Source organism: Chanodichthys erythropterus, chromosome 10, assembly GCF_024489055.1.
Source record: "Chanodichthys erythropterus isolate Z2021 chromosome 10, ASM2448905v1, whole genome shotgun sequence".
NCBI classification, from domain to species: domain Eukaryota; kingdom Metazoa; phylum Chordata; class Actinopteri; order Cypriniformes; family Xenocyprididae; genus Chanodichthys; species Chanodichthys erythropterus.
The window spans coordinates 4004708-4019211 of NC_090230.1; the positions used below are offsets into that span (position 1 = coordinate 4004708).

At 36.3% G+C, this 14504-nt stretch overlaps 1 protein-coding gene across 1 annotated transcript; it reads left to right on the top strand.

Moving 5' to 3' along the window:
• Window positions 1–3411: 3411 nt before the first annotated feature.
• Window positions 3412–5140, top strand: sox2 (SRY-box transcription factor 2). Its single transcript, XM_067398507.1, has one exon. The coding sequence runs from the start codon at window positions 3463–3465 to the stop codon at window positions 4408–4410; it is 948 nt and encodes a 315-aa protein (XP_067254608.1). The 5' UTR covers window positions 3412–3462; the 3' UTR covers window positions 4411–5140.
• Window positions 5141–14504: the final 9364 nt, after the last annotated feature.

The window sequence follows — 14504 nt, forward strand, 5'->3', positions numbered from 1 at the left end:
GCAGCCGCGCAGCGAGCACTCTGAGCGGGCACACGTAGCGAGTGGACGCTGATGGATCATGAGAGCGCGCCCGGGAAGAGCGCCTGCTCGTCGGGCGCTCATCTGAGGATCCGCCCGGGACGCAAGCGGAACTTTGGAGGTGTCAGTCAAACTGAGTAACTCTGTAAGTAACTCTGGTATTATGCTCGGCGTCTGTGCGTGTCTGTCTGCTGGGACAGGATATTAATTATCGATTTTAACGGCTGTAAATATCGTGTCACATGTTTATTATTAGCATATATATATATATATATATATATATATATATATATATATATATATATATATATATATATATATATATATATATATATATATATATATCAACATTTTAAAAATATACATAGCCTATACAGAGTAGATGTCTTGCTTGTTGAGTGTTCGCGGCTGTTTGCAAAACTTTAAAAAAACAAAAAACGTTTTTTCTTCGCGTGTCTTCCATGGCATTTAATATTTAAAATGCCTGTTATAATAAAGGACAGTTAACACACACAAGCAGACACACATAAAAATGTGTTTGTATCTGAAATATTGAGTCATGGGAATGAAAAAATAATAGGCTATTTTATAAAGATGAATGTAATAATCTGTTATCATCTGCCAAACTGATACATTTCAAATAGATAGGCCTAAGGCCAAACATTTTTATGTGGAGATGAATTGTTAAATTTTAGTTTTTGTTTTAATGTTTTAAGTTTCTGATTTCGGTCCCAGTTTTTTCGAAATATTATAAGCTTTTATATAAACTGGATGCCGTTTTCATGTTGATAGAAGTCTAGGCTATATAAGTAGTGTGTGTTATTTGTCATATTTTGATCTGCAGTCAGCGCGGCCCCTAGTGGAGAAAACACACACCTCTCTCTGTCTCTCGTTCTCCCTCTCTTACTAATTTGAATCTCCTAATTTTAGGACTTAATGCTTGAATAATTCTAACTCTCACTTTCAAAGAATGATCTGTGTAATTGTTGTGTTTGTTTCTGTATACATAGGCTATATTTATTAGGATGGACTGAATTTGTTGTGAGATATTGAACGCAAACATAAAAACATTGAAACAATTTTGGTGGTTATTTTCGTTTATTCATTTAGATCCTATGATTTAGGTTAGACATATTGTTAGGATTAAAAAAAAAACTTACCAAAAATAAAATGATAATAATATAAGGTTTCAAATCAGGGTTGCCGGATTACGATTGTGTTGACTTAAATATTGGTGTAGGCAATATATGTTTTTCTATTTATTTTACTTTTTAATATTTTTTTTTTTTTTTTTTGTATACACATTATTTATTTATTTAAAAAAAACGTGTCAAAACCAATCAATTGATATAATTAAAATATATTTTAGCTAACATTAAGAGACTTGTCTTTTCACAACTATTGTGAAGAACTGTGACAATTAACAATTTAGCCAAAGCAGGAGCCACTCTGGGATGTTAGAGATTCCCCGCTGTTCTACACATTTCCATAAGCAGATTAAGGCACTCAAATGCAGATCGAGAGAGAGAGAGAGAGAGAGAGAGAGAGAGCAGTTTAGAGTTGCATTAGAATGGCGCATGCTGCAGTGCCATCGTGTTAAGATTCTCACGTTCTTAGTCGCTTAACAGAAGTTGAAAATGACTATTTGTTTATTTATTCAGGCACCCATTCTTCAAAAGTACATTTCAAAATCTTTAAAATAAGTTATAGCTTTATATTTTCTGTTGTGTTTGCTCTTTGTAATTTATTTTACATTTGCTGCATATTATATCAATAAGTGTAGCCTATATTTTTATTTATTTTATTTATTTATTTTAAATCTAAATGCGTAAAAGTGGTTGGAAATAGGTGTCTACGTTGAGCTTATTCTTATTAATATCACCACAAGAGGACGCTGTTGAAACATAATAAGATCTGCTTTCGTGCATTGTAGAAAAAAAAAAAAGGTACGACGTGTTTTCCTGACATTAAGCCTGTTTGTATTAGTTCCACTTCTTTCGTGTTGTCGAGTAGCCTATAGTCAACTTCTGCAGAAGAATGATCGACTCTTTACTCTTAGGCTATATAGGCTATTTACCAAAACTAGTGCCGCGTGTTTTAGTTATTTTTCGTTTGTAACAATTGGGTTTAATAAAAAGTGCATGATTATAAGGCGGCCTGTCATGTTGGTTCATGTTATTTTGAAGGAGGTTCTGCTGAATAAATCCTCTCCCCTTGTCACTCTTCATGAAGTGGATTCTAATAACACAAATCCTTAGAACTCAGATGGTCAGTGTAGTCAGCTTTTGTGTGCTTTTGTTCAGGGTGATGTAATGACAACAGCCGAGACAAAACTGCCTATTTGTGATGATTGACTGCTCTCCATTTTCTAATTCACATTCAGCTTGATCCGGTTGAAGTCTACTTCATAAATGCAGAAATTTTACCACATGTTATGGATATTGTTTCAAAAATAAAATAACACTTAAAAAAAAACCGTTTAATAAATGCATTTGTTTACTATTTAATGTGTTAATAATACAAATAATACAATACTGTGCTTATAATACAAATAACAACCGCGAGTAATCACAAAATTAATATTAACTATAATATCAGAACAGAATGTAATTATACGTCTGTATTTAAAATACTTCTATGCCTTTGGGTGTTTTAAGAAATATTCAAACAAAAGATTGTAGGCTAATATTATATAAGGCTTACATGATGTTTGAACTTTTACTAAAAAAGTTTATTTTTTATTTTTTATTTTTTTTAATTATTATTTATTGTTTTTAAAAGTCCAGCTAAACTGTTCATTTAGACGTGAAATTTGTGTTGGCTATACTCAAAACAAAGCGACGAATCCAAAAAGTTTTTTTTTGTTGTTTTTTTTTTTTTTTTTACAGAAAAAGCAGACCTGTATTCCAATGTTTAGTTTTAGAATCTTAAGATCATACGTCCTTGTAATATACTTTGATTAGAAAGTCATTTGTGTAAAATATTCTCACTTTAGTTCTTGCTCTGATAATACACACACGCAGTGTTCATTGGTGGAGAAGTGCTGCCTGTGGTTTAGCCCTGCACTGCTGACCGTCCGTAACCCCGCCCCTTTATGCAAATCCAAGAGACACACAGTCGTGGCTGAGGGAGCAGACGCGCTCTGATTGGTCAGCGACAAACCCATTTATATTCGCTGACAGTCGCTCTATGAATGGTTGTCTATTAACTTGTTCAAAAAGTATCAGGAGTTGACAAGGGCTCTGGCGAGGAGGGAAACCGAGTTTGTGTCGATTCTTCAAGACTGAGAAAATAAGTTTGTGGAACCAACAGGACCTAATAGCGCTTACTTCCTCAGCAAAGTTACCAGAACTGCTAAGGTAACTTCAGCAGCCTCCACTTTGGACTTGTGGTGTGTTTTTTTTGTTTTTAACTGCTGGTGGGGAAGACTAAAAATCGTTTTAAATGTACAACATGATGGAAACCGAGCTGAAGCCCCCGGCGCCTCAGCCCAACACGGGGGGCACGGGGAACACCAACTCATCAGGAAACAACCAGAAAAACAGCCCGGACCGGGTCAAGAGACCCATGAACGCCTTCATGGTGTGGTCGCGGGGCCAGAGGAGGAAAATGGCACAGGAGAACCCCAAAATGCACAATTCGGAAATAAGCAAACGACTCGGGGCCGAGTGGAAACTTCTGTCCGAGAGCGAGAAGCGGCCGTTCATCGATGAAGCCAAGCGCCTTCGGGCTCTCCACATGAAGGAACACCCGGATTACAAATACAGACCCCGGAGGAAAACCAAGACCCTCATGAAGAAGGACAAGTACACCCTGCCGGGCGGGCTTCTGGCGCCGGGCGGCAACGCCATAGGCGCCGGTGTGGGTGTAGGGGCCGGCTTGGGCGCCGGGGTCAACCAGAGGATGGACAGTTATGCCCATATGAACGGCTGGACCAACGGAGGCTACGGCATGATGCAGGAGCAGCTGGGTTACCCGCAGCACCCGGGACTGAACGCGCACAACACGGCGCAGATGCAGCCCATGCACCGCTACGACATGAGCGCGCTCCAGTACAACTCCATGACCAACTCGCAGACCTACATGAACGGATCGCCCACCTACAGCATGTCCTATTCGCAGCAAAGTACGCCGGGAATGACGCTGGGCTCCATGGGCTCGGTGGTCAAGTCCGAGTCCAGTTCGAGTCCGCCAGTGGTCACGTCGTCCTCTCACTCCCGGGCCGGACAGTGTCAAACGGGGGACCTGCGGGACATGATCAGTATGTACCTGCCCGGGGCGGAAGTCCAGGAGCAGAGTGCCCAGAGCAGACTGCACATGTCCCAACATTACCAGAGCGCACCTGTGCCTGGCACGACGATTAACGGCACGATTCCCTTATCGCATATGTAAATGAACTTTTCTACACTGCTGGACTCCTTTGGACTATTTTTGTACAGAACACTTTTTGGGGAGGGAAAAGTTGTATAGAGCTCAAGGGAAGAACACAAACTTTTGCTTTCTATTTAAAAAGGAACGGTAGGAACTCCACACAGTTTGTCGTTCTGTTGTTCTTTTTCCTTTGCTTTGCTTTTTTTTCTTCTTTTTCTTTCTTTTTTTCTTTCTTTTTTTAATTCCAGAAGGTGTATGCGATTTGGAAAGTAGAAACGGGGGAGAGTGAAGCAAATGTTTTATTATTGCAATCGACTTTTGTACAGTATTTATCAAAGAAACATAATAACACCAGATGTAATGTTTGTAAACAGCAGGAAGTTACGTTTTTATAAAAGGCAATTGTGCAAAAAAGATGGCACAACAACTGATGTTTACTGCTTCAGTATATGCTCCAAAAAATCTGCAAACGCTGAAATGAAAGAACGGGATAAAAAGAGTTTCTCATTTAAGGTACATAGTAATAAACCATTATTATTATTATTATTATTATTATTATTATTATTAAGTTCTAAATGAGAGAACAAACAGAGGCACTCTATTAGACCTTTGATTTTATTCTTTCGGTCTCCCACTCTTCATCTGTTAGGTATATGAAGTTTGTGTTCTTTATTTTCTCATGGTTTGTAAAATTTCTGTACATTTTCTGTGATATTTTAAGTTTTTATTTTAAAACCTTCATTTTTCGTAGTTGTAAAATGTGGCCTGTACGCAGTTGCCAACGCTCCATGTATATATTTTAACTAATAACATCATTATAACAGTTACAATCTGAGTTTTTCTTTTTTTTTTTTTTTTTTTTTTTTTTTTTTTCCAATATGCAGTTTGAAATGAATAAATTTTGGAAATTTGGATATTTGAAATTGTTTCTGGTTTTGATTTTATTTAACATTTGGGTTGCTATCCGAATCTGATGTTTGATTTTCTTATCTAATTATCCTATTTATGCATTCTAAATTCATTGTCACTTATACTGTTTAATATGTATTCAGAGTCTCTAACTCAATCACAATTTTAAAGTACAAACATATGCATTATTCGCTCGAGTTTGCCTTAATAAGATGACACTGACACTTGAGTGCAGCTCTTTGAAAGTAAGTATATTGGGATTGCATGTGCAGAATTATGACAACGTGTTTATTGGTGTATGATTCAAACAAATGAAATGTTAGATGTTATTTACATTTAGTGAATATCAAGTTAACACCGTTTTTATTTTTTTAGTGGAAACGAGGACTGTGAGCGACACCACAGCGTTTAAGTTTCTTGCCTGTAAATCTCTGCTCTGCTTGGGGAGATAAAACGGCCCAAATGAAATGAAGACGCACGTCAAGGTAGTCACTTACTTTATTTCCCATTAGCCATTTTTGTTGCAGAATTTCTAAAGACTGCACATTTATTTATTTTTTTGTGCGCGCACAATTTTTGGAAAGGACATTGAATTTTTCCATTTCATTTTTGAAGTTTCATCATTTCGAAGATAATATTTAGAGTTGCGTTTTTTATTCTCTGTTATTCATATAGCAATAGCCTAATAATACAAATAAATAACATTTACCTCGTTGTAATATGTTAGCTTATAATTCTATAACATATATGATGTATTGTTAAAGTATATTATCGATACATTAGATACTGATATTTTATATTAAAATAATAATAATAATAAACGTTCACAATCGGATACTGTCGTTCGCTGAAAATTAGATTTGGTGTTTTACAGAATGAAAACAAAATGACAGTAGGCGTCTCTCTACTCACTTCACAGGCCCACAAGCTTTGCGTTTACATTAATGTTCATGTATTAAAACAGGGTACTGGTTTAGTGTTTGACACTGTTTAGAGCCGCAGGGCACAGAGAAAGTGATTCTGCTGCTTTTCAGTGCTGTATGTCAGTCTTGAATCAAGCTCAAGATAAGATTATGGAGATGAATGAAGAGTGTGGATGTAAGGAGTTTTAAACCTGAAGTGCGTTCGAATATTTCGCTGCTCTCTGTGGTAGATTAGTGTTGTTTCTTGCCAAGGCACTGAGGCATCTATTACAGCAGGTCTCGGGGGAGAAGGGCTCACATTAAGCGCTAAATGAATATTTGACGAGGGCTCATTCCGACAAACGTGTCCCTGCCGGACTCTCAAAGGGTCAGGGAGCACTGCTTGAATCCATTATTTATACAAGTAGAGGAATTGGTTGTAATGGCTGAATCTGTTTGATAAACTGGGAATTTAAGTCTGGATGTGAGTGAACGCGTCTAAATGCTAAAAAGGAGCGTTCCTAATGGTTCGGTATCTACCTAAATAAACTGTTTTTGCTGAAATTTTGAGATTTGGGGTTCTTTACAGCTGTACCTTCAAAACAGGGTTCTTATATGTATCCTAAAAAGACATTTAACTTGATTAACCGTAATCTGGCTCTATCTTACCATTTTCCCAAGAGTGACAGCTGAAAAATACTGATTAAAAGAACTTGTATGATTGACATTTGATGCTAGACATATACACTTATGGAATACAATTTTGTGAGAATGTTTGGGCGTTTAGGGGGGAAAAAGGAATGTATTTAATGTTAAACTGCTGCTGTTTTGGGGATTATATTGCTGTAATATATATAAAATAATATATGTTGAGACAATGACACAAATAAATAATGACATTTTGATTTCGTAGTCCTTTAGGGCATGCGAAGTGAATTCTGGTCAAGAATAATAGCATGAAAATAGTTGCTTTAGCTATCATGTATGTGATTTTACTGCCTAGTTATATAACGACAATTCATTAAAATATCATGGCAAGTGTTTTGTTGAAATTGCTCGTTTATCAGTAGAAATATATATGGGATGGCATGACCCGCGAAAACTGATGTTGTGGAGAAGCAGATATCTGTAGAGCAACAGGTGGTAAGCGCTCGAGGAATTTACTCAAAACTCTCTTGTTTAACCCATCGGTGAGGAACCTGAATAAAATGACATCTTCAGTCTATGCTTATGGTTGAAGTCTGAGCTTTTTTTTTTATTTTTTAGGATTTTATTACAGCAACACGGACTATTTGTAAAAAAAAAAACTTACAGGCCTAATAGAGCACAAACTAATTCATCGCTTCAGATGTAATTAATGGTGTTTTGGCGCGGCAAAACAAGTCTTGACAATGCCGATTTCATTATAATGTGAGCAAATATTAGTTGAATAGGGGATTACATATATGACCGATTGACCAATGGGAACGGCCAAATAATAAACCTCAAATGCTATACTATACTATACTATACTATACTATACTATACTATACTACTACTTCGAATAATAGTAATAATGCATGTAAAATATAACCTATTGTGGATATAAAATTAACAATAGCTATATATAATAGTTTTATAATAATATAGGCTAATAATATACTAATGGTATTAGTAGCCTATATACAAGTTTATTAACCATTTATTGATTTTATTGACATGTCAGCTACTTAATCCACTTAATCCTCAAAAGCATTGTTGTTATTATTAGGTTAACAGTGGAAAATAATTATTAACAGGTTATTTTTAGGGTTATTCTCATTATAAAGAATATAATGTGATAAAATCAAATGCATAAATTACTAAAACATCTATAGCGTATGTGTCTATGTTTGTAATTTGGTGTCTGTTGGCGCGGAGAGTAAATGGGTGGAGAAAGGCGCAAACTATTTGGAGAAAGTAATAAGTTGTTTCTTGTGGCCGTTTTTACTGGAGGGGGGCAGTGATGGAGGAGGACTGAGCATTGTGAGATGGGCTGAATTGAGAACTGTCAGAGATGTCTCTCATTGGGTGAATGATCCAGTGCAGGTGCAGGGAAACAGGGGGATGGGGGTCTCAATGAGACCACACACTGTCAGCCAGCACCACATCAGTCTCGCGGCGCGGGCCGAACCGAGCCTGACAAAACAGCGCGGCATTTTTTGGCCTACTTCGACTTTGGATGCATTTAATTTATTTTCAGGAATACAACAAGTGCGTTTAAATGACCAGTGTTAAAGCAGATGTTTAAACATATTATGTTTACTTTTTCACTCATTGCTTTTTGTGTTGATTATGTTCATTGTTAGTATGTTAAATCGAGGCATTTTATCAACGCTGGAAACATAACTAAAGTAGTTATATTTTATAGATAGCGATTATTTGTGTTTGTGCGTGCGCGTGAGTAAATTTGTCTAGGAATAGAACGCTGTAAACAGTCTGAAATCGAATGGATTAAAACAAACCCGTTGTTTAATATCATCTACCCATGCTGAAGACTTTGGCACTCAACTCCAATTCAACCAACTTCCGACAACTGCTTGTCATCATATTCACGCATGCCAGCCCCCCTTTTTTTTCCAACAGTCAGAGTCTCTGTTGTGCAAAGTTACTTTTTAGTTAGATCCTTCTTGTTTGCAAGTGCAATAAGACTTTAACCTGATTTTTCTCAAGAATCTTGTTCATCGCATAACATACTGTACAAAGATACTAACTGCACACACCTTTTTTATTGTTTGCATGCAATTATATGTTAATATATTTAATTATTTGTTTTGTCTGCTGCGTGTTTATACATCAGCAGCTTTGCTACATTTGTCAAACCCTTACATCAATGTAAATCATCTCTTTATTAATAACTTTGGATTGGGTCCGACAGTGGAGATCTACAGTATGCAGAATAATCCGAGCATAATAGTAGATAGATCTCTAAAGTTAGAAAATGGAGTTTTATTATTATTACGTTTTTATATGGTCAGTGTATCAAGGAAAATCATTCGGACAGTTTTGCATTTGGACAGTTTTTTTCTGATTTGTCATTATCTTGATCACCGGTGATTTTCGTGCAAGATTTCAAATGCAGTTTCAAACATTCAAATTCAACAATTCTGAGCTCTGGAATAATTATATAGTTTATGCAGGTTTTTTAAATGCTGATAACGGATCGAACAGTATAGATCAATCTGTTCACGCAGATAACGTGCCAGTGTGCAACAAATGACATCTGTCCATGTGTTTCTGTCCTGTATCATTATGCGGGGCAACAAGTTTGTCCATATGTAAAGCTGAGGTGCGAGTATTTCATCCCACGCGAGGAACAATCTCTGCTTTTATACAGCGGATCAGTCACAGCAATGCAGATCCTTTTAATGCACCACTGAGTCTCATAGACTGAGATAGAGTGGGGATGGGGGGATGGGGGGTGTATACTGTGCTAATATCAAGTTGGTGGAAAGTGTTTGTTAAAAATATATTGAAATAAAATATTAATTAGGCTATCTGCAATAAAAAATTGCATTGGCTATAGCAACACAGATCGGATTTAGAAAAGTTCCATGGTTTAAAATGCGTGCTTTGTTGTTTTTGTTCGTATAGCGGCAAAAGTGATAACTATGCAACACGTTTAATTTACACAAGGAAATTACTGTTGGTTGAAAGGTTTTGGAAAGATTTTCAAAGCTCAGAAAAAAAAATGTCCGGTATAATTATTTAGCGAAAATAAAGCTGTCATTATGAGTTTAATGTAAACTATATGTGGATCGAGCTGCGACTTAAGGCGCTGCAACGAAGTGGAAATTAAACGCATCAACTGCAATTCCTAAAGTTTTTCTTTCTTCCTTATCAAAAACAATAACATATTCAAATTCTATTCGTTTTTATTCCCATTTCCTATGAAATGTCATCAGGTGAATGTGTATATGACGCACTTTTTGCATGGATGATCTTCAGCATGTGAAATCATTTTTTTTCCTGGTTTCCCAGCATTAGGTTTGGGGGCTGTTAGGAGGTTGTCATTAGCTGACCCTCAGAAACAGCAGAGCATTGTTCTCCTCATTCCGCCAATTTCAAGCTTCACTTGTACATACAGCATATATGTTGATTAATGACACCAAAAGCAACTGGGTCATCCTACTTAATAAAAGATCATATTCTTCGCCAATTACACTATTTAAATCTGTTATGTGCTTGCAAAGTTTGTCATTAGGCTTGATTTAGACAATTTCTAAGAAGTCCCAATAAGCTGAAGATATCGATCTAAAATGGATTGATTAGATCAGCGATTGGACAAGGAAAGGAAATGTTTTTGGGAATATTCCCAGAACTCGTTTCTCTTTTCAGTTTTGGATCAACCAGACGTATGTGTGCTTTCAGAAGAAAGGGTTTGTCTGGATGTTGAATGGGCCCCTCAACCGGCCCATTATGTTTCTCTGGTCACCCCCGTGTCATCTGAATGGAACGCGTGGGCTTGTTGACAACTAATTTTCTCAAAATGTTCACATCTCTTCCTGCCCTAAAGGTATCTGCATGCCGTGGACTTCCCAAGACTTTCACTTTAAATTCGAGCCGTTAAATTGAATTGGCTGGATATTCGATTCGAATTCGTAATTAGGTCTTTATCAAGAACACGCTATTTAAGGATCTCATTGTTTGAACGTTCAGTAGCCTAAATATATAATTTAAACGCTAGTATATTTCAGTACTGATAAAATTAGCTATTCAAAATTGATCCCGTTGTTTACTTTTCGAATCGAAAAATGCATTTATTCTTATAAATGCATTCTAAATTTTCGGTTTAATTGGTTAATTTTCATATTAATGTGACATATTACAATAAGTTGTAGTCTTCAAATGATGGCAATACAGAGTATACAGAGCAAAATAAATAGAAGAAGAAGAAGAAGAAGAAGAAGAAAAATCGACGCTTCGCATTTTAGGTCACCCCATGCCTATCTTGCATGAGTCTAATTAATTCTCAAGTATGGTTAGTGGGTCTAAAATCTTTGAATGGCCCCTGTGCTCTCATCAGAGACCCTGCTGGAATGTAAAGCTTTTTTTTCTTTCATTCAGCCTCAAAGAGCTACTCCAGCTTTCCCTGTAAGTGACGGAATGCAATGCTTTAAATAGGACACACGTTTGGAGCAAACAAAGGACAGTTCGAAATTATGCACATTTATTATTTTTAGCGCACCAGATTTCGTTCATGTCAAACGTCATAAAACGAATAAACGAGAAGAGAGCTCCCAAAAATGTCAAGTGGTGTAACCATCAAGAAAAAGTAGCCTACTAAAATAACAGAACTAAAATTTCCTTACACATTGTATACAATGAAGCGTACAAAAATCATGTCTTGAATATCAAGTCATCTGACATAGCGAAACGTGATACTTATTAGCCTACTGCATGTTGGGTGTACCACATTAAATGATTTAAAACATTTTAAAACAACCTTTCTCCACACATTTTTTCCATTTATCTTTCAATCTTTCATTTTCTTTTTCTCATTTTTTGCAGTCTCGGGAATGTTACATCTATTAATCATTTGATATAAGCGCCACAAAAATAGCATAGCCTAGATCATTAACGGTCATTATTGCTTATAGGCTAGCTATTTTTGTATGAAATGCATAGTTGAATAGATCCGGACAAAAATGAGCGCGCGTCATAAGCTAAGGCATAGATCTACATCTAACTAAAAATGGTTCTCACCACTTTTACTGAACCAGAATTAACGAGATTCTAGACCCGTAAATGTACGTTTAAAATTGCTTTCATAAATAAAAATCCTAATAAACAAATGTGACCAATAAAGTGGTGTGATCAAACGCGTGATGTGAGTTAAAAGAGGGTGTTGTTGCTTATATGAGTGATACGGGAGCTGCTGAAGTGTGTGCTGCCCGGTCAGGGTATTTGATTGTAAATAAGAGAGTTCACACGCCGATCGAGTGACTAGAGGGAACAGGCAAACCATTTGAATCAGGTGCCTATCTCCCTATCGAGGAGATCAGAGCTCAGCCAAATGACATCTCCCTCTGAAAAGCCAATCTAGTCGCAGGATGAGATTTCACTGTCTTTGCGCTCAACCCGCCCAATTAACATAAGAAACACAGTGAGTCCCATTAAAACATGCAACAGTTGGTGGGCAGTTATGGCATTATCTGCCAACAACCCAAGTGCTGGTTTCCCTCTGGGCAATTGTATCCTAAAAAAGCCTGAATTACCACTTTATTTTCTATTGATTTATTGGTAGAACTTCCATGTTATGCACAGTTTATGTAGGCTATATTTAATTAATTACTTTATCAATAACAACAACAATGTGTAATTAAAAGGGTTTCAAGACATAATGACATATTATAGCTTGCTTATTAAAATGATATGTATAAATGAATGTATAATTAAACTGGTTTAAATTAATATTATATTTTATAATTAAATCATATATATATATATATATATATATATATATATATATATATATATATATATATATATATATATATATATATATATATATATATATATGGGGGGGGGGTAAATCTAGATAGCAGAGCTTTTTGTATTGAGTATGTGTCAGAGTCATTTATGTTCTATTGCTTTCTGTAGAACATGACACGAAACAGATTATCAGCTTTTGAAATTGCACCTGCCAACATGAAGTTCATAACTCAAAAGATTAATGTGTAATGACAACTTGGGCTGTACAGATTTACTATATCATATCACATCATCTGATAATGATTCCATATTTGGTCACCTAAATATTTGAAATGACACGTCAACTCTAAGATATGTGATCAATAATTGTGTATTTGTAGAGCTTTCTCTTAAAATGAAATCAGTGCAGCTGTGGATTAGATTAATTCATGGTCCACTTCATGAGATCCACATTCGATTAAGAGGCGAGGCACTTTGTTGCAGGGTTTATGCATGCCCTTAAGATTCAACTTTCATCCAACAGGAAATACAGACACTTTTCTTAATCTCATGTCAGTTCTCAATAATTCCTGATTAAATCTTGGTTCATGACAAAGCTCTCAAGATGGGGTTTTAGTGGGGAAAAACAGTGTTGAAATAATGTTCATTGTGACAGCTGAAATAAGATCTGAATGGTCCAATTTTTGGTGAGTGATTTACCAAATCTACCACATTAGCGAGGTTTGAAAAATATTGTGTTTCATAATTTGTTCTTATTAATATGATGTTTTAAATCATCGTTGATGTTTTTAGTCTCTCTCTCTCTTTTTTTTTTTTTTTTTTTTGTTGTAATGTTTGTATCATCACTCGGCAGATTATAGTAAAGTTTGCGCCCCTTTTCAGCCTAAGCAGGATAAGCTTGGAGTGGCCTGTCACCGTGGAAACTGCCAGAACAATTCAGTTGAAGTTTGAAGAGGTCAGCTTGCAGGGTCAACAACCCCAGCCTCTGCCTGTGCCAACTTCTGTTGAGCCTGGGACTTTTTGGGGGAGCGCTAGCTCAACCTAACCCTGGGTGGTAGGCAATTCTAAGACTGATATAAATTTTTTGAGTCAGTTTGCGGACTAGGCTCTCCAGGTGGCCTGTGAAATCGATTTTAACCCTGTGACCCTGTCTTGGAGAAGCACAGTTGACAACCTGGGTGAGAATTTAGCTGGGCCTGACAGATTTGCAGCTCTGAGAGTAAAGAGAGTGCAAGAGGGGTGGGTGGAGAAAGACCCCAAGCATCTCTTCAGCTATGGGGTACGTTTTTAGAAGTGGCCATTAAAACCTTATTAAAAGTTGGAATGGTTGGGAGAAGAGCTGGTGAACATGTGTACAGCCTTACAAACTTCACTGACTCAGAAACAATGTCTGTAAACTTCAGTGTCCAAGTCTGAAAAGCACAACAAGTTGTTCAAATATTTGATTGTTGTTGTGAAATGTGAATAAAGGGAATTTTTACAAAGTTGGTAAGTGCAGTGCTTAAAGGAATATTCTGGGCTCAATACAAGTTAAAGAAAAAATGACACATAAAAAAGTAATTTAGACTCATTTGAAAAATAAGTGAGGCACTTAAGTGAAGGGGCCAATCTGTAAACGTTAAAAAACTCACTGTTTCAATAGTATAGACACAAGATGTAAAACAATATGCATTAACATGATTTTAGTGTGAAAAAATCACTTACTAACCTTTTATGTGAAATTATATATCCAGTTTTATAATTTTGTTACCATGATAACATAACGCCTTAAACTCTAAAAACTAACATTAAAATTACAAGTGACTTTACAACCCAACTCATGCACAAGTTTTAACAAGTTTTAGAAAATGA